Source organism: Salvelinus namaycush, chromosome 6 (genome assembly GCF_016432855.1).
Source record: "Salvelinus namaycush isolate Seneca chromosome 6, SaNama_1.0, whole genome shotgun sequence".
NCBI lineage: Eukaryota > Metazoa > Chordata > Actinopteri > Salmoniformes > Salmonidae > Salvelinus > Salvelinus namaycush.
The window spans coordinates 37,682,757-37,701,843 of record NC_052312.1 but is presented as its reverse complement, the minus strand read 5'-3'; the positions used below and the strand labels follow the sequence as shown (position 1 = coordinate 37,701,843).

General features: G+C 42.7%; 1 protein-coding gene across 3 annotated transcripts in view; it reads right to left on the bottom strand.

The window, feature by feature from the left end:
- Positions 1 to 19,087, bottom strand: part of LOC120049963 (PRKC apoptosis WT1 regulator protein-like) — a 76,874-nt gene that overhangs the window by 12,470 nt on the left and 45,317 nt on the right. For all 3 annotated transcript variants that reach the window (XM_038996499.1, XM_038996500.1, XM_038996501.1), the window contains exons 3-4: positions 18,601 to 18,732; positions 1,401 to 1,435 (exon numbers count right to left, since the gene is read on the bottom strand). In XM_038996499.1, the coding sequence (XP_038852427.1) occupies positions 1,401 to 1,435; positions 18,601 to 18,732 (167 nt within the window). The remainder of the gene's footprint in view (positions 1 to 1,400; positions 1,436 to 18,600; positions 18,733 to 19,087) is intronic.

Sequence of the window (19,087 nt, the reverse complement as noted above, 5' to 3'; positions counted from 1 at the left end):
GAGGGTCTTCGAGGCCACTCTTCCCTTGTAGATGCACGCACGCACGCGCACACACACACACACACACACACACGCTCTCTCTCTCTCTCTACATCCCTCTGTCTCTAGGGCTTGCAGCATCTGCCAGGCACCCAGTCTAAACAGCCATGTCCTCAGTGCTAATCACCCCATCTGGTCCATTAGCACCCCGCAGAGAGCACACGGGAGACAGGCAGAGGCAATGATCCACTCCTGGAGGTCTCAGTAGGTGGGGGTTGGAGAGGAGAGGCAGAGCCAATAACAGAGTAGTAACCCAATGGCCACACACAACAAGCACTGAGATGCCTGGTGTGGTCTGCTAGCAGAGCCCAGGGGAACAGAGAAGGCCCATCCATCTTAAAGTCATAAACCATCTCCAAAGACTGACAACCAGCGACAGGCTGATCACTATAATAGCCCATTTCGACCATAACGATAGTGTATGAGAGAGGATGGTGTGAATGCATTAGCAACCTGTTGTATTGTTTCGTTGGCGTTCACAGAGACAGGGTTGTCCAATCTCTCAGCCATCTTGTGGCGCACACCTGGCAGCCACTCCGCTCCACAACACAGGATCATCCGACAGTGGAGGCCAGCCAATCCCAGGAGGACATCTTTACGGGCCAGATTGGGAGTGTCAGCCGGTGTGAACTTGGCCGGGATCACACAGAACTTAACAATTTGATGGTGATTGTCCTTATGTAAATAGTGGAAAAGAATGTCCAAATGGTGGTTAGGAATTTAGCAGTGTGGTGTCCAGAAAAACTGAGGTGTCAATGGCCACACCATAAGCAAGAAATATACAGATTTGGTGTGGATTAATTGGCTCTTGTATGCTCCAATATGTCAATCCTAGTAAGTGTGTGGTATAAAGAGGATGTAAGCTGTAATCAGCAACAACTCTTTCCGACCTTGATTGAACTTCAACCCCTTATCGAGACATCGGATCGGCTTGATATGCCCTCATGTCACGTCAACTTTGCATTGCCTGCAAACGATAGTCTGAACAAAATGTACACGCCTGTTGTTGGCGTACAGTCAACTACTAGAGCAGGGTCCGAAGTTGAGAAATCCTGTACTGGAGGACACCCGGCGAGTTAAGCTGTGTTGTCATTTCTGATGCATTGAAATAAAAAACTGGAACTAGATGTTCTGACAGGCACCGTAAACACAGAGGACATTTTCAATTGTGAAACTTTTAAATCTATTTAAGTACATGCAAGGTCATCTGCTATGGTAATTAATGACCTAAACTGCTGCCTTCTCTTCCTGGTCTTCCAGGTTCTCCGTTTCTTCACTTATCACCACATTCACTCCCACCATACCAGAAACAATAATACGCACCCTCATTCTCAACAGAAGTAATAGAGAAGGTTTCTCACCTCTGGTGGTGGCCACTCCCGGATCTTGGAGTATCCTAGGAAAACAAAGGAGAACCATGTTAGAGGAAGGGGATACTCAGACAACAAAAGGGCCAGGGTTCTTTTGTACAGTATATTACATACTGGTGGGCTATGTCAGGGGGAGGGCCATTTCTAATGGCTAAGAAATGAAGTCTATCATACACAGAGGTGGATATGTTTGTTAGAATGAATACTCTATGTGCCTGAGGAAATTGATGATCTGTAGCTTGAGTTATGAAACTGTTTAGTCAGCATTTTCGTATTCAACACTTGTGTCCAGATTATGAAATGCACCGAGGAGACTCTCTTAAAATAATCAGCTTGAAAAGCTCATCACTGCCTGACACAAAGCCCACCTTTCCTCATTAATCTGCCTTGGGTGAAGACAAACACACACGCACAGACATACGTACGCGTACAGACGCACACCTAGGCTCACACACATACAGTGCAGGGGCATGTGGTTGTGTGCAACAGAAACACGACAACAAAATAGCATTGCGTCAACATCAGCAGAGAGTCATCAGGAGTAGCTACTACAGAGAGCCTGTAGGTTGTGTATAAACCTTCTTGAACCTCTACTGCTGAACTGATATAGATCGCTCCTCTGAATCTAATAGCTCACCTATCACCACACAGCCTCCAGTTAAAGGAGTTAAAGGTCCATACATTGGCGATGTCCACACTGATCCCCTATGGTACAAAAATCACATAAAAAAAACCCCCAAAAAGTCAGGACCAGAGATGCATACACACTACGGATGGATATCTATTCATCCCCTCAGGCCCTGAACAGTGAAACTCCTCTGGTGTGCTTGAGGGTCTCTGCCTCTCCTCCACTCGATCAGAGAGCGTGGTTTAGTTGGTGCCGGTGGTGGACCTTAGTCCCTACTGTAGCTGTCTCCCTGACAGTAGAACCATAAAGGCCCCTAAATAAACTCTGGAAGAACTTCAAAGGAATCACACTTACTTAGAAGCTTTAGGGCTTCAAATACATAAGACGTAGGTTTCTCGCTATAGAGAAATCAGAATAATTTTGTATGGTACAGAACTTCCACAAAGCACTTCAAATGGTTGTCTAAATGCAAATCTGTAAGTGTAAAGTACTATGTTTTATGAATTGACTACAGTTGTTCCTAGAGGCTCTGGCTTTCTATATCTATCTACTCATGTCCTTGGGCTTCGGGATGATTATGCTTATATCCTGCTCTATGGTGGAAACACTGCTGACAGTTTAATGAAAGAGGCACTGACACAGGGCTTTACTGTCAACTGTTGTTTTTCTACTTGTGTTAGTATGAGAAATACTAAATAATGCATTGTGTGTACACCAGCCACATACAGGTAACTGCCAAAATAAAGGAAACGTCAACATAAATTGTCTTAATAGGGTGTTGGGTCACTGCGAGAACAGCATCAATTCGCCTTGGCAAAGATTCTACAAGTGTCTGGAACTCTATTGGAGGGATGCAACACCATTCTTCCACGGGAAATTCCATCATTTGGTGTTGTTGATGGAAAACATTGTCTCAGGCGCTGCTCCAGAATCTCCCATAAGTGTTCAATTGGGTTGAGATCTGGTGACACACACACACCCTGTAAATTCTCTATGCTCCTTTGAGACCCCTCTTTCAAAGTCACTGAGATCTCTTCTAGCCATAGTAGCCAAAATAATGAGCAACTGGGCATTTTTAGACATAACCCTAAGCATGATGGGATGTTAATTGCTTAATTAACTCACGAACCACACCTGTGTGGAAGCACAACACTTTTTATCCCTCATTTACTTGAGTGTTTTGTTTACTTTGGCAGTTGTCTGTATATTTCCATAGTGATAAGATCAAATCAGATCCAAAAGGTTAGTGAACATAGCAAATGTTTTCCTATAAACCCTGGGATTTATAAAACACACGATCAAGAGAGTAGTAGATTACAGCAGCTCTCGCATGTTGTGGTGCACAATGCATTGATCAAATAGATATTTGACTAGATAAAACAAGATGTACTTTATTGTCCATTAGCTTGCAGAGAACGGAATTAATGTCTTCCTGCTCACAACCCAACATGCATGCATACCTGAAAGTGTCTTAATCTGGTGTGTATAAAACACACACATGGTTACACAACCATACTGGCTTAAATGTGAGTGTCTGTCAGCCCTTTTACGGAGCTGTGTGCTGCTCTGCACGACTCCATGAATACCAAGGGAGTCAAGGACTCTGAGGCCTGCCTGGCTGTTCTGTCGAGAGTTGTGTGAGAGAGAAACATGACGCTGCTGCTGTGTGTCACGTTGAAAAAAATAACTTGTTCTCAGATATTCTCCCAGTTTGCATTCATCACCGTGCGGCAGTTGCTTCCCTTTGTGCTATCTTGCATCCCGGGCTGGGAGTTGCTGAGACAAGGTTAATGAAATTTAAGTGAGGAAACTTCACAGCATTGCATTATGGGGCTGTGGGCTCTATTTATCTTGCTTAACAGCCTCTGCTGCGGCCCTAAGAGACACTAATACAGAGAACAGACAGGCCTCAGAAAAGCAGAGAGCGTCGGAAACAACACTATGAATGAGCTGTATTCATGTTACACTCCCAGCTCTTATGTTTAAAGTTTTTTTTTGGTTTCAAGTTCTATTGATAACACTCATATAGAAGTCAATACAAACAGAAATCCATGAGCATACAACATATTAATGGATAACAGCAACAATATAAACAAGTAACAAAAAAAGATCAATGTCTTGTGGTCTTAAAGTGACTCATTAATCATGAGCAGACATATGGGATTGGTTTTGTCATGTACCTTTCTGTTCTAGACTTTGGTATAGTCCATTTGTTTTGGCTGCGGGTGTTCCTGCTTCCGGTCAGGGGGTAGCCAGTCTCTGAATTTAGACTTTAGGAGGCTGACAGCTAAGTCAGTGCAGAGTTGTGTCTTTCATGAAGCCACGGTAGGTACAGTTGGCGTTCTTTTGATTTCATAGGTATACATATGACGGAAGAAAGAGATGTACAACGGGATCTTAACAATAGAAAACAATCAAACTGAAACCATTTATATATACTGTGCACATGCCGGCACCGGTGATAGTGGGAGTAGGGGTATGCAGATGTCGGTGGGCGTCTATTTCAATAAATCCATTGAATATACACCATCACAAAGAAATCTATGATGATTTGGTTTAGGCAGGTGCTAAGAACCATAAGACTAATAAAATGCATTTTCAAAGGAATGAAATAACATATTTACTGTAACATAATAAAATATCAATAATATTTTCCCACAACTTGAGTGTCACGGTAGCGCATGGAAACGCTGCCATGTAACAAAAAAGTTTTATTTTGAAACGGAGCCCATGCCCTCATTTTTCAGAGTTTGTAAGTGATTGTATGTTAGAAACCTTAGAATCTGCTCTTTCCAATAATGTAAAGATGGATGAACCTCCGTAGGATGATTTGAAAAAGTCACTGTTTTATCCACGTTTCATATTTTTTCCTACCCTCACTCTGCTTTGTTAGATATCATGCACATTGATATCTTGTTCACAAACGTCCTCGCCAACTGCCTTTTTAATAGTAGGCAGCAGATAGTTATCCACAGTAAATAGGACTAATTGTAGGGTAGGGCAGCTCAGCCCCCGAAGTCACTTAACAACCGTATGCAAGAATCTCCTCTGTGTTGTCTTAGGAATTCAGCATTCTCAGTTTTATTTCTCCAACCCCCATTGTCTCACCTCTGAGAAGCAGAGGTCACATCATATAGATCTGATATCTGATTGGAGGTTAACTTTACAGTAATACTATTGGCCAACAACTCAGATTTTGAATCCAAACAACTCAGATGCTTAAAAAAAGAGTCATTGTTCTTTCTCTTTTTTCTTCCTGACCTGCTGTAGTGAGATACTCCCTCTTTCTTTCCTTCTTTCTCTACCCCATAGATTTCTGGGGCATAATCTTTCAGGCTATGATTTCTCTCCTTCTCTCTCTGATCATGCATAGAATAGTGATTTGTTCATGTCAGTATTGCCTTGTAACTTCAGCGTTATGCCTTGTATGTGAATCCATTCATTTTCCAAAGATGTTCCATTCTCAGACATTTCTGATTGCCTATTACTGTAACTCAACTATAGTGTTCTTTCATATTGCTAATTATCTTTATGGAGTCAGATAAACATTTTAATAGGCTAAATACTTAGTCTTATTACGAGTATTTATAATATCATCTACACTGTAGAAATATCTACACTGTCAAATATTACTTCCCACTACAGTAGCAAAACATGTCAACAAGATATTGTAGCCTATAGCTTTGTGTGACTCCAGGAAAAGAGGAATAGTGCCGTGGCAATGCTCTCCCTCTCATAAATCACATGCACATTGTTTAAAAAGGAATTTATGGGTGTTTGCGATGTGAAAGCCTTTGGCGCTTCACAGCCCATTAAAATTTCAGAAATCCCAGAAGGCATGCTTAATAAAAGTTCACATTAAAAGCCGACTTGTAGTTTAAGTTTGACACGTATGTATATTTACCCATAAGTTCTTAGGTAAATATAAGGACCTTTAAAAATGTACCTGTTAAATGTCAATACAAAAATATGAAATGGCACATTCCTGTGTGCGTTCCCTCAGGCTAAATGCTAAAGCATTTCTGTGACAATAGACAAGTCCAGCTCAAGGACAGAACTACAATAATGTAAATGGAGAGAATAAATGCATTAAAAAGGAATTCAGTGAAGCTTTGTAATTGACAGGTTTGATGTCGGACAAAAATATAATGTTCATGATTTATTGTGTGCCAAAGCCGGTAAGATAAAGGGCAATGTTTTATACTGAGGTGTTGGCGGGACTATTAAACATATTACTGCATTAAAGACTACCTCGCCAAAGGAAATCAATGTGCAGGCTTTGTTAAAGACAATACCTTTCATGGTAAAGGTGGCAGCATTTCGAGTCAGTCAGTCTGTGTCGGTCTTCCCATCTATGCATGGCCAAATATATCATTCATGACAATGTTCTCCCACTCATAAATCACATGCACATTTTTTTTTTTAAAGAAGGAATTTATGGGTTCGCAATCTGACAGCCTTTGTGCGCTAGACAGCCCATTAGAATGTCTGAAATCCCAGAAGGCATGCCTAATAAAAGTTCCACAATAGGCCTACTTTTGCGTTCCAGCATCCTCTATCTATGTCTCCTTGCAAGGCTGCTAAATATCCCTATCTGTTACTCTGGAGGCTCTCGGTCATATTAGGAGTCCACGATTGACATTTCAAAAGGTGAAGCCGAAGAATTCAACTGGAAAAATGAGAAGACTACAGCCAATGACCTATTTTAGCTGGCAGCAGTCTTGTAAAGGATAAATATTAATATGGTTAACCTGATTTACAGACTTGTAATCTTGATCAACAAAGGTGATACCCTCTGAAAATATTGTCTCAGGCGAAACAACCAAACTTCTGAACAGCTTAAAGAACATTACATCTAAGCAGGGAAGCTTCAGTTAATGCATTTGAAAACTGTTTAGGCAGGGAGGAGAAAGTGCCTGCCTTAAAGAAAAGATTCTCAAGCTTTGCTGGACTGACAGGTGCAAATAAAAAACGGAAATGAGGGTTGTTAAGGTGTTGGATACCACAATGGGGTGTGTGTAGGGGGGGTGTATGTGTCTTATTCATGTAGTTATGCTCTAGAAGGGTTTGCTTTAAAATAATTTGCACATACAGTACCACAATCAAAACATAATTGTTTTGCAAAACCATATACTGTAGCTACATGTGTATATATTTAAATGTAGTATACAACACCTGCTCTTTCCATGACAGACTGACCAGTTGAATCCAGGTGATAGGTATGATCCCTTATTAATGTCACTTGTTAAATCCACTTCAATCAGTGTATATGAAGGGGAGGAGACAGGTTAAAGAAGGATTTTTTTTTACCCATTTTTCTCTCCAATTTCGTGATATCCAATTGGAAGTTACAGTCGAGGCGAAGGTCGAGAGCCATGTGTCCTCCGAAACACAACCCAACCAAGCCGCACTGCTTCTTGACACAATGCCCACTTAACCCGGTAGCCTGGCGACTGTGTCCGGCCCGCCACAGGAGTCACTAGAGCGCGATGGGACAAGGACATCCCGGCCGGCCAAACCCTCCCTTAACCCAGACGACGCTGGGCCAATTGTGTGTCGCTTTATGAGTCTCCCGGTCGCGACCGGCTGCAACAGAGCCCGGGATTGAACCCGGATCTGCACAACTGTGCCACTCGGGAGGCCCCCCCCAAAAAAATTTAAGCCTTGAGACAATTGAGACATGGATTGTGTATGTGTGCCATTCAGAGGGTGAATGGGCAAGACAAAATATTTAAGTGCCTTTGAACGGGGTATGGTACTGTAGTAGGTGCCAGGTGCACCGGTTTGTGTCAAGAACTACAACGCTGCAGGGTTTTTCACAATCAACAGTATCCCATGTGTATCAAGAATGATCCACCCCAACAAGGACATCCAGCCAACTTGACAACTGTGGGAAGCATTGGAGTCAACTTGGGCCAGCATCCCTGTGGAATGCTTTCGACACCTTGTAGAGTATATTCTCAGTCCAAGATGGCGGTGCAGTAGGACGTGTATATCTGTCTTTGTCTTATCCCGGTGTCTTATCCCTTGTAAATAACCAGTCTTTTTTCGTATATATCTTAATCTCACTTCTATCTACGAACTAAATATACTTTCCTGAAACCTGCCTCACCCAATGTGGTACGGATCTGCTATTTTTATTCCTTATAACTGGAACTTCCATCAGGAGCTAGCCAGCTAACTAGCTAGTAGTCTGTTAGCCACAGCTAGCGATCCTCAACTTCCCCCCCCCGGCATCAGCCAGCCCTAGCTCAGACAACACCTGCCAGTCTTGCACAGCGCAATCCCAGAGCATATCGGACTGCTTCTCTCTACCATATCACCGGATAGGCCCATATACCAACTAATTCTAGGGCTACAATTACCTCCTTTGCCAATTGGCCTGGACCCTTTATTGTCGACACAGAGCCCCGCCGATCCATCACGACTGGACTGCCGACGTGATCGCCCGATGTGGACTCAACAGGCTATTCTGTTACGATATCGCCGCATCTACAGAACCATCTACTAGCCCCGGCCAGTTAGCTTTTTCTGAATGCTGTGTCCCCTGCTCGCCCAGCGTTGTAGTGAATACCGTACAGCACCCTGACTCACCTATTGCTACTCTTTTGACCCAATGATCACTCAGCTACACAGCTGATGCCCCCTGGACTGTTTCAATAACACGGTACCTCATTTTGTTAACCTGTCGGCCCCAGCCTTGAACTCAGGCACTGTATGTGTCTAACTGACCCGCTCTGCACTTTCTTCGCAATTTACCCGTTGTTGTCTTAGCTCTCCTGATCAACACCTGTGATTGCTTTATGCCTCTCTCAAATATCAAAATGCCTTGTCTACTGCTGTCTTGGCTAGTTTTTATTGCTTTATTTCACTGTAGAGCCCTCAGTCCTGCTCAAAATGCCTTAGATAGCTTTTTCGTCCCACCCCACACACATGCGGAGACCTCACTTATGTTAATTGATGCCTCCAGAGACGAAACCTCGCTCATCATCACGCAACACATAGGTTTAGCTCCACTGTACTCACATCCTACCATACAATTGTCTGTACATTATGCCTTGAATCTATTCTACCACACCCAGAAATCTGCTTATTTTATTCTTTGTCCCCAAAGCACTAGACAACCAGTTCTTATAGCCTTTAGCCGTACCCTTATCCTACTCCTCCTCTGTTCCTCTGGTGATGTAGAGATTAACCCAGGCCCTGTAGCCCCCAGTTCCACTCCAACTCCCCAGGCACTATCATTTGTTGACTTTTGTAACCGTAAAAGCCTTGGTTTCATGCATGTTAACATCAGAAGCCTCCTCTCCCTAAGTGTGTTTTTTCCACTGCTTTAGAACACTCCGCCAACCCTGATGTCCTAGCCGTGTCTGAATCCTGGCTTAGGAAGACCACCAAAAATTCAGAAATTTCCATCCCCAACTATAACATTTTCCGCCAAGATAGAACTGCCAAAGGGGGTGGAGTTGCAATCTACTGCAGAGACAGAGTTCTGTCATGCTATCTAGGTCTGTTCCCAAACAGTAGAGCTTCTACTTTTAAAAATCCACCTTTCCAGAAATAAGTCTCTCACTGTCACCGCTTGTTACAGACCCCCCTCAGTGCTCAGCTGTGCCCTGGACACCATATGTGAATTAATTGCCCCCCATTTATCTTCAGAGTTTGTACTGTTAGGGGACCTAAACTGGGATACGCTTAACACCCCGGCCGTCCAACAATCTAAGCTAGATGCCCTCAATATCACAAAATTATCATGGAACCTACCATGTACAACCCCAAATCCATAAACTCGGGCACCCTCATAGATATCATCCTGACCAACTTGCCCTCCAAATACACCTCTGCGGTCTTCAACCAGGATCTCAGCGATCACTGCCTCATTGCCTGTGTCCGTAATGGGTCCGCAGTCAAACGACCACCCCTCATCACAGTCAAACGCTCCCCAAAACACTTCAGCGAGCAGGCCTTTCTATTCGACCTGGCCCGGGTATCCTGGAAAGATATTGACCTCATTCAGTCAGTAGAGGATGCCTGGTAATTCTTTAAAAGTGCTTTCCTCACCATCTTAAATAAGCATGCCTCATTCAAAATATTTTGAACCAGGAACAGATAAAGCCCTTGGTTCACTCAAGACCTGACTGCCCTTGACCAGCACAAAAACATCCTGTGGCATACTGCATTAGCATCGAATAGCCCCCGCAATATTCAACTTTTCAATTAAGTTAGGAACCAATATACACAGGCAGTAAGGAAAGCAAAGGCTAGCTTTTTCAAACAGAAATGTGCATCCTGTAGCAAACTCCAAGACGTTCTGGGACACTGTAAAGTCCATGGAGAATAAGAGCACCTCCTCCCAGCTGCCCACTGCACTGAGGCTAGGAAACACTGTCACCACCGATAAATCTACGGTAATCGAGAATTTCAAGAAGCATTTTTCTACGGCTGGCCATGCTTTCCACGTGGCTACCCCTACCCCGGTCAACAGCTCTGCACCACCCACAGCAACTTGCCCAAGCCTCCCCCAATTCTCCTTCACCCAAATCCGGGTATAGCTGAGGTTTTGAAAGAGTTGCAAAATCTGGACCCCCTACAAATCAGCTGGGCTAGACAATCTGGACCTTCTCTTTCTAAAATTATCGGCCGAAATTGTTGCAACCCATATTACTAGCCTGTTCAACAATTGTTGCAACCCCTCTTCAAAGGGGGAGAAACTCTAGACCCTGACTGTTACAGACCTATATCTATCCTACCCTGCCTTTCTAAGGTCTTCGAAAGCCAAGTTAACAAACAGCTCACCATTTCGAATCCCACCGTACCTTCTCCGCTATGCAATCTGGTTTCTGAACTGGTCATGGGTGCACCTCAGCCACACTCAAGGTCCTAAACAATATCATAACCGCCATCAACAAAAGACAATACTGTGCAGCCGTATTCATTGACCTGGCTAAGGCTTTCGACTCTGTCAATCACCGCATTCGTATCGGCAGACTCAATAGCCTTGGTTTCTCAAATGACTGCCTCGGTTTACCAACTACTTCTCAGACAGAGGTCAGTGTGTCAAATCGGAGGGCCTGTTGTCCGGAACTCTGGCAGTCTATGGGGGTGCCACAGGGTTCAATTCTCGGGCTGACTCTTTTCTCTGTATACATCAATGATGTCGCTCTTGCTGCTGGTGATTATCTGATCCACCTCTACTCAGACGACACCATTCTGTATACTTCTGGCCCTTCTTTGGACACTGTGTTAACTTCTTATGGCTGGAGGCAGTAGCTTGGATGAATAAGGTGCCCAGAGTAAACTGCCTGCTACTCAGGCCTAGAAGCTAAGATATGCATCTTATTAGTAGATTTGGATAGAACACTCTGAAGTTTCTAAAACTGTTTGAATGATGTCTGTGAGTATAACAGAACTCATATGGCAGGCAAAAACCTGAGAAGAAATCCAACCAGGAAGTGGGAAATCTGAGGTTTGTAGGTTTTCAAGTCTTTGCCTATCCAATATACAGTGTCTATGGGGTCATATTGCACTTCCTAAGGCTTCCACTAGATGTCAACAGTCTTTAGAACCTTGTTTCAGGCTTCTACTGTGAAGGAGGAGAGAATAAGAGCTGATTGAGTAAGATGTCTGGCAGAATGCCATGAGCTCAGTCAGGCGTGCGCCCGTGAGAGGTAGCTGCGTTCCTTTTCCTTTCTAAAGACAAAGGAAATCTCCGGTTGAAACATTATTGAAGATTTATGTTAAAAACATCCTAAAAATTGATTCTATACATCGTTAGACATGTTTCTTCGAACTGTAATGGAACTTTTTGACTTTTCGTCTGGCCTGCGCCTCGTAAATTTGGATTTGTGAACTAAACGCGCAAACAAATAGGAGGTATTTGGACATAAATGATGGACATTATCGAACAAAAACATTTATTGTGGAACTGGGATTCCTGGGAGTGCATTCTGATGAAGATCCTCAAAGGTAAGTGAATATTTATAATGTTATTTCTGACTTCTGTTGACTCCACAACATGGCGGGTATCTGTATGGCTTGTTTTTGTGTCTGAGCGCCGTACTCAGATTATTGCATGGTGTGCTTTTTCCGTAAAGCTTTTTTGAAATCTGACACAGTGGTTGCATTAAGGAGAAGTTTATCTAAAGTTCCATGCATAACACTTGTATCTTTATCAATGTTTATTATGAGTATTTCTGTAAATTGATGTGGCTCTCTGCAAAACCACCGGATGTTTTGGAAGCAAAACATTACTGAACATAACGCGCCAATGTAAACAGATTTTTGGATATAAATATGAACTTTATCGAACAAAACATACATGTATTGTGTAACATGAAGTCCTGTGAGTGTCATCTGATGAAGATCATCAAAGGTTAGTGATTCATTTTATCTCTATTTCTGCTTTTTGTGACTCCTCTCTTTGGCTGGAAAAATGGCTGTGTTTTTCTGTGACTAGGTGTTGACCTAACATAATCGCATGGTATGCTTTCGTCGTAAAGCCTTTTTGAAATCGGACACTGTGGTGGGATTAACAACAAGTTTATCTTTAAAATTGTGTATAATACTTGTATGTGAGGAATTTTAATTGTGAGATTTCTGTTGTTTGAATTTGGCGCCCTGCACTTTCACTGGCTGTTGTCATATCAATCCCGTTAACGGGATTTCAGCCATAAGAAGTTAACTAACCTCCAGACGAGCTTCAATTCCATACAACTCTCCTTCCATGGCCTCCAACTGCGCTTAAATGCAAGTAAAACTAAATGCATGCTCTTCAACCGATCGCTGCCCGCACCTGCCCGCCCGCCTAGCATCACTACTCGGGACGGTTCTGACTTAGAATATGTGGAAGACTACAAATACCTAGGTGTCTGGTTAGACTGTAAACTCTCCTTCCAGACTCACATTGAGCATCTCCAATACAAAATGTAATCTAGAATTGGCTTCCAATTTTGCAATAAAGCATCCTTCACTCATGCTGCCAAACATACCACCGTAAAACTGACTATCCTACCGATCCTCGACTTCGGTGATGTCATTTACAAAATAGCATCCAACACTCTACTCAGCAAATTGGATGCAGTCCATCACAGTATCATCCTTTTCGTCACCAAAGCCCCATATACTACCCACCACTGTGACCTGTATGCTCTCGTCGGCTGGCCCTCGCTTCATATTCGTCGCCAAACCCACTGGCTCCAGGTCATCTATAAGTCTAGCTAGATAAAGCCCCGCCTTATCTCAGCTCACTGGTCACCATAGCAGCACCCACCCGTAGCATGCGCTCCAACAGGTATATTTCACTGGTCACCCCAAAAGCCAACTCCTACTTTGGCCGCCTTTCCTTCCAGTTCTCTGCTGCCAATGACTGGAACTAATTGCAAAAATCAGTGAAGCTGGAGACGCATATCTCCCTCACTAACATTTTAAGCATCATCTATCAGAGCAGCTTACAGATCATTGCACCTGTACATAGCCCATCTGTAAATAGCCCATCCAACTACCTCATCCCCATATTATTATTATTTATTTTTTGCTCCTTTGCACCCCAGTATCTCTACTTGCACATTCATCTTCTGCACATTATCACTCCAGTGTTTATTTGCTCAATTGTAATTATTACTTGTTCTCAACTGGCCTACCAGTTTAAATAAAGGTGAATTATTTTATATTTTTAAATATGCCCTGACGAAATGAGGCTGTGTTGAGGGGAAGGGAGGTTGTTAGTGTTCCTAATGTTTCATATACTCAGTGTTTACAGCGCACACCGTTTCAGAACCCAAACCACTCCCCCCTTTGGACCAGGCGCCACATTAGAAGCAGATGAGTCGGTGGAATGTTACCTATGGTTTTGTTTATCTGACAAGGCTCCAGGTTTAGGGAAAGTGTTTTCCTTGTACGGCTCACATACCACAGAGGGGTAAGGCCTGATAACCAGGACCACATGGGGTCCCCAGAGAGAGGGCCTCTGTGACACGAACATCACTGAAACTACACTTGATTACACTACCTCACAGAGGAACGCAACCACAGGCAAGGAGAGAAAGACACCAATGTGTGTGTGTGAGTATTTGTATGTGCGTGCGTGCGTACAGGTGTGTGTGTGATTCCATGTGTATCACAAGGTGATAGTGTGTGGGGAGGACGGGTTGGCAGCAGGAGATGGGGATATGAAATAGATGAGTAGGAACAGAGAGAGGATGACAGTGGAGGAGATAGTGCTGCAGCCATTGCAGGACTCCCTCTCTTCTCCCTCTCACTGAGACGGGCTGGTCAGTAGTGCCGGGAGGATACCAGTATCACGATACTCATTAGTATCGTGGCAAGGAAACAAAACACAAAGTGGATTTAACGTCTTTAGGAAAACAGCCCTGATGTTGGAAACAAAAATCATTATGCTGTCATCCAGAGTCACGTTTATTTATTTTCCAAACTGTAGCACACAATATTGTACATACAGCAGGTTTTTAAAGGACCAAAGAGTTTGGTCTGCTTCGTGTTTTCATTTTTTCCATGGAAAACATATTGCAATACTGGTATTGTCACAGCCCTACTGGTCAGTGCTAAAATGCTATTACCTAGTCTCATCTCCATGAACGGGTTGTTATAGGGCAGGAACACACAGTGCTCCACAGAGGAAGAAGAAGGGGAGGACAGTGTTTTACTTGGTTCAGATAGACAGACCCAAGAAAGGATGAAAAGAGAGAAATACGAATCAACTATCAAATGAAAGTCAGAAAGCTCATTAATCAAGTTCACTTCTTATTGATGCAACACCGTGTGGACTCAAAACGGTAGGGGATTATTTTGTTCTGCAGAAACGTCAACGTTTCTTAGTATTTGAAGTTGACAGTCCTGCCTCAGTCCAGACATCTTGATACCAGTGCAGAAGCTAAAAAGCCTGACAGTTTGATCTCGAGGTAGCTGTATATCACACAGACAACATGGAAACGCTTGTCTGTGTGATAAATGGGGTCAGAATGAAGTGGCACATTTTTGGAATGCTCTGTCTTTACAGATGTCGGCTTGACAGCTCCCTGTAAATCCACTCTCCAAATTGTCTACTGCTCTCGCTCTCCCCCCAAACCCCCACCCCCCACACTCTCTCTCTTTGTCTGTCTCTCCTTCCCTCCTGTCTCTATTCCTCTGTTACCTCGTCACTAAGGTCACAACAGCATGACACACAACCAAATATGACCGTCAAAAATCCCTAGACCAAAGGCAGGGAGTGGCAGAGCAATGGGTGAGATGCAGTACGGGAGATCCCCAGTGGTTAGTCGTGGCAGTGCCCACATCTGCTCTGATTTAAGGGGAATATGTTGTAGTGGTAAGGTGGGCTCAGCAGGCACCTCCATGCCTCATTTCCAAGGGCTGGAGTGTAATCTGCTGATGTTTCAGCGGGAAGGACGTGTTACGGCATGTCAACGGAGTAGAAGTCTCGTCACTTTCAACACACATCGGTTAAACGAGTGGGTGACTCTTATTTCTAGTGAATTAAGTGTTTGTGGACCTACTGACTTGATACATTAAATGATTAACTACATTTGGAAAGCTTTATATGAATATATCATCTGATACTGTATAGTACCGACAGAAACCATATCTGTTAATATAACACAGGGAGGAAATCCAAAATCGTATTATATTCCAGCTCATAGACGAGTGCTTCCGCGGTTGCCTTCGTTACCAACATATTCTCGAGTCCTTTCATGTCTCTGCATAGAGCGTTTGACAGCACTTCAATTGCACACTTGTTGACTGCACAGTAATGATCTCCTCCAGACGAAAGTAACAGAAAATTATATTTCCAACGTCACTGCTTATAGAAACAATCACATCAATCATAACCAACCTGATAGTAGGGACTCTGTCTTATTCACGTATGTTATGCTCTGGAATGGTTTACTTTCAAATCAATTGCACAATCAAAACATAATTGTTTGCAAATATACTTATACATATACTGTAGCTACATGTGTATATATAAAATCCGTTTGGCCTTCCTATGATATCTATTAACGCAGGGGCCTCAATAGGCAGGGACTCCTCTGTTCCCAAACTGCATGCTCCATATCAATAGCATGTCATACATGCAGAGTAATTCCTGATACGGCTCTGAAGTGTGTTTTTAGAGAGACTTGCTGCAACACAGGCTCCAAATGAACCTGTTAGCACTTAGCCCTGTGGACCTTGGAGCTGAGCTGAACTGTGTTGTGACCGTCTCAAAAACACAGCTATTTATTAAGCAATAAGTTTTTAGTACTGCTAATGTCATCACACCCAGAGAATGGTTATGGAATGAGAATGCATTTGTATTTTGTAGCGTATTGTAGTGCATCATTTTGCCATACGAGCTGGTTTATATAGAGCAATGCATTGGTTGCGGCGCCCTTCTTCTCAAGCAGCCTATGTATGGAGTGCTTTCTCTCTGACCAACAGTGCCTCTGTTTGGTGGCACTGTAGTATCTATCTATCTATCTCATCATCACATTCTGCTCAGGGGAGGGGAGTGTGTAAGTTGGGGCTGGACTCAGCTGTAGATCACCATGGAAATCAAGAGATCTATCTTGTTTTGTACTGTACACTCTTAGTAAAAAGGGTACTTTGGGGTTCTATATAGAACCTTTAGGTTCTTCGGATTATATTAAAGAACCCTATACTAAATATATATATTTAGTGAAGACAAAGAACATTGAGGGTTCTATCCCTCCCCAGAGTGTAATGGGGATTTTAGAAATTAAACAGCAAACAAAAGCTAACCCAGTCACATCAAACTCTGAAATGACAGCTAACATTCCCTCTTAATTTGTTTTAGCTGTTTTCCATTGACATTTATATCCATATTAATGATGCTGCTCTATGACTTCACCTGTTCACAAAAATGGCGAGCTGAAGTCTGACACGTTAAATCTTTCCCTTGCCATAGAGAGCTAAGTCATATTTTGCAACATTGTTGCCAAGGTCTGAGTGGCAAACAGCCAGGCACAAACTTGTGCCGTTGCAAACTATTTCCTCTTGCTTCTAGCTAGAAGCAAGAGGAAATAATGTGTTTTATCAAAGCACACAATCATATATTTAAAAAAAAGAGGTTCTAGAATCTTTTGGTTAACTCAAAATGTAAGGACTATTCCTATTCAAAAACCAACTGCCAATCCATTCCAGCATGACAAAGCAAGAGGACGGGGGATGAACCAACTTGCAACTAGCACGTTATTTTTCAATGTATTAAGGTAAGCAAAGTTGATTATTTAATAAAAATATATGAAGCCAAAGTCTTATTATAAGCTATATACTAGATAAATAAAGTTGAAACGTTATTAGAATGAGAATGTTTGTAAGCTAGCTAGCTAAACAGAAAAAGCTAGGCTACTTTAATTTGCCACTTCACAAGCTAGCTTTCTCTTTCTAATAAACTATTTTTTACTATGAGATATGCCAAATAGAGCTACAGACCCAGTCTAACATTGGTAATTAGCTAATTCTCTCTTTCATTTCAGAGTCAATTGAGGGGACTATGTTCATTAAAACCATTAGAAGACTGTTTCTGAATGAGAAGAGGCATGTATAAATGATTTATAATAAATTATGAATAATAAGTATTGGTGATTCAATAGCCTAGTTAATCATTGCATGACTTTTAACACACAATCTATGTTTTGCTCTGTCTTGCAGTAACCCAGAACTATCACAGAGGCTCTCTCTTTCGGCTGCTGCGGACAACGACATGTAAGTTGTTCTTCTACATCATAATAATTGTATGTCTGCATAGCCTTTTAGCAGGTTTACTCATGCTTATTTCTGGAGATTAACTCATGTTCATTTTTTCTTCTCATCTGGAACCAGTCAAGCAGGTAGTCCAGTGGCTAAGGAGTTGGGCCTGTGGCCGAAAGGTGGCTGGTTCTAATCCCGGGCCGGGCGTTAAGAGAAAATAAGAATGGCAGAATTGATCTGACAACTGGAGGGCTGCTGGGTTCATATCCTCAAAACATTCCCTTATGTTAGGCCCTTGAGCAAGGCCCTTAACCCCACAACATGCTTTCCATCAAGGGGCGATACATGCAGCTTGAACCTGTGGTCGTCTCAACTGTATGTGTGATGTCTGCTGTTTGGTGGTGGTTGAGAATAGAGCAGAAGACACCTTTTTGTTGATCACTAACTAAGTAAAAAAAGTATTGTACAAAGTATTGTACTTCATATTTCCAAACTATGTTCGCATTGAATGGCAAATAATTCTAAAAACTATGCAGGTATTCTTTTGCCCATTATTTAATTGTTTAATAAAGTATATTCTTAGCTCAAAATATGATTATTTAAGAGTAGTAGCCATAATTCATAAATGGCACCATTCAGTGTTCTCCAGTATATGGAACCATTTTGTTTCAGTGATCAAAGAACCATATAAGTGTGTACAATAACTTGGGGAGCCAAAAGCCTTATTGGTTGATATGACTTCAGCCCAGAGTGTTTCCTGGTCTGGTTACATGGTCAGGCTAAACTCCAGGCCCTAGGTATTACACTAAGTGGTAAAGGTCAGTGAGGTTGGGTGACATGTGACCTTGTCCTCACCTGTAGTAAGTGGGTGGCAGCCCCAGGGTCAGAGGTCATGGCTTCGTTCTGTTCCGTGTTGAGCTGTGTCAGCTGCTGCTCCTCCTCCTTTGCCTTATCCCTTCCGTCGTCATCATCCAGCTCATCCAGGCTCTGCAATACAGAGAGAGAAAGAGTTGAACACACCTTTATTGAATAATTAAGGTGTGAATAGAGGGGTCAACTTATTGAATGGTTTTTAGGTGCAAATTGTAAAAAATTATGCTATAAACTAAGTAACATATCAAAAAGATGTACATATATTGTAAGAGAGAGAGAGAGATACAGCGATAGAGAGAGAGAGATACAGCGATAGAGAGAGAGATACAGCGATAGAGAGAGATACAACGATAGAGCGAGAGATAATGCGATAGAGAGAGATACAGAGAAATAGAGAAATAAAGTGAGAGAGGCACGGGGAGTGAGACACCACCGTCGACGTGCGGTGACAGCCGGGGTCATTCTCACT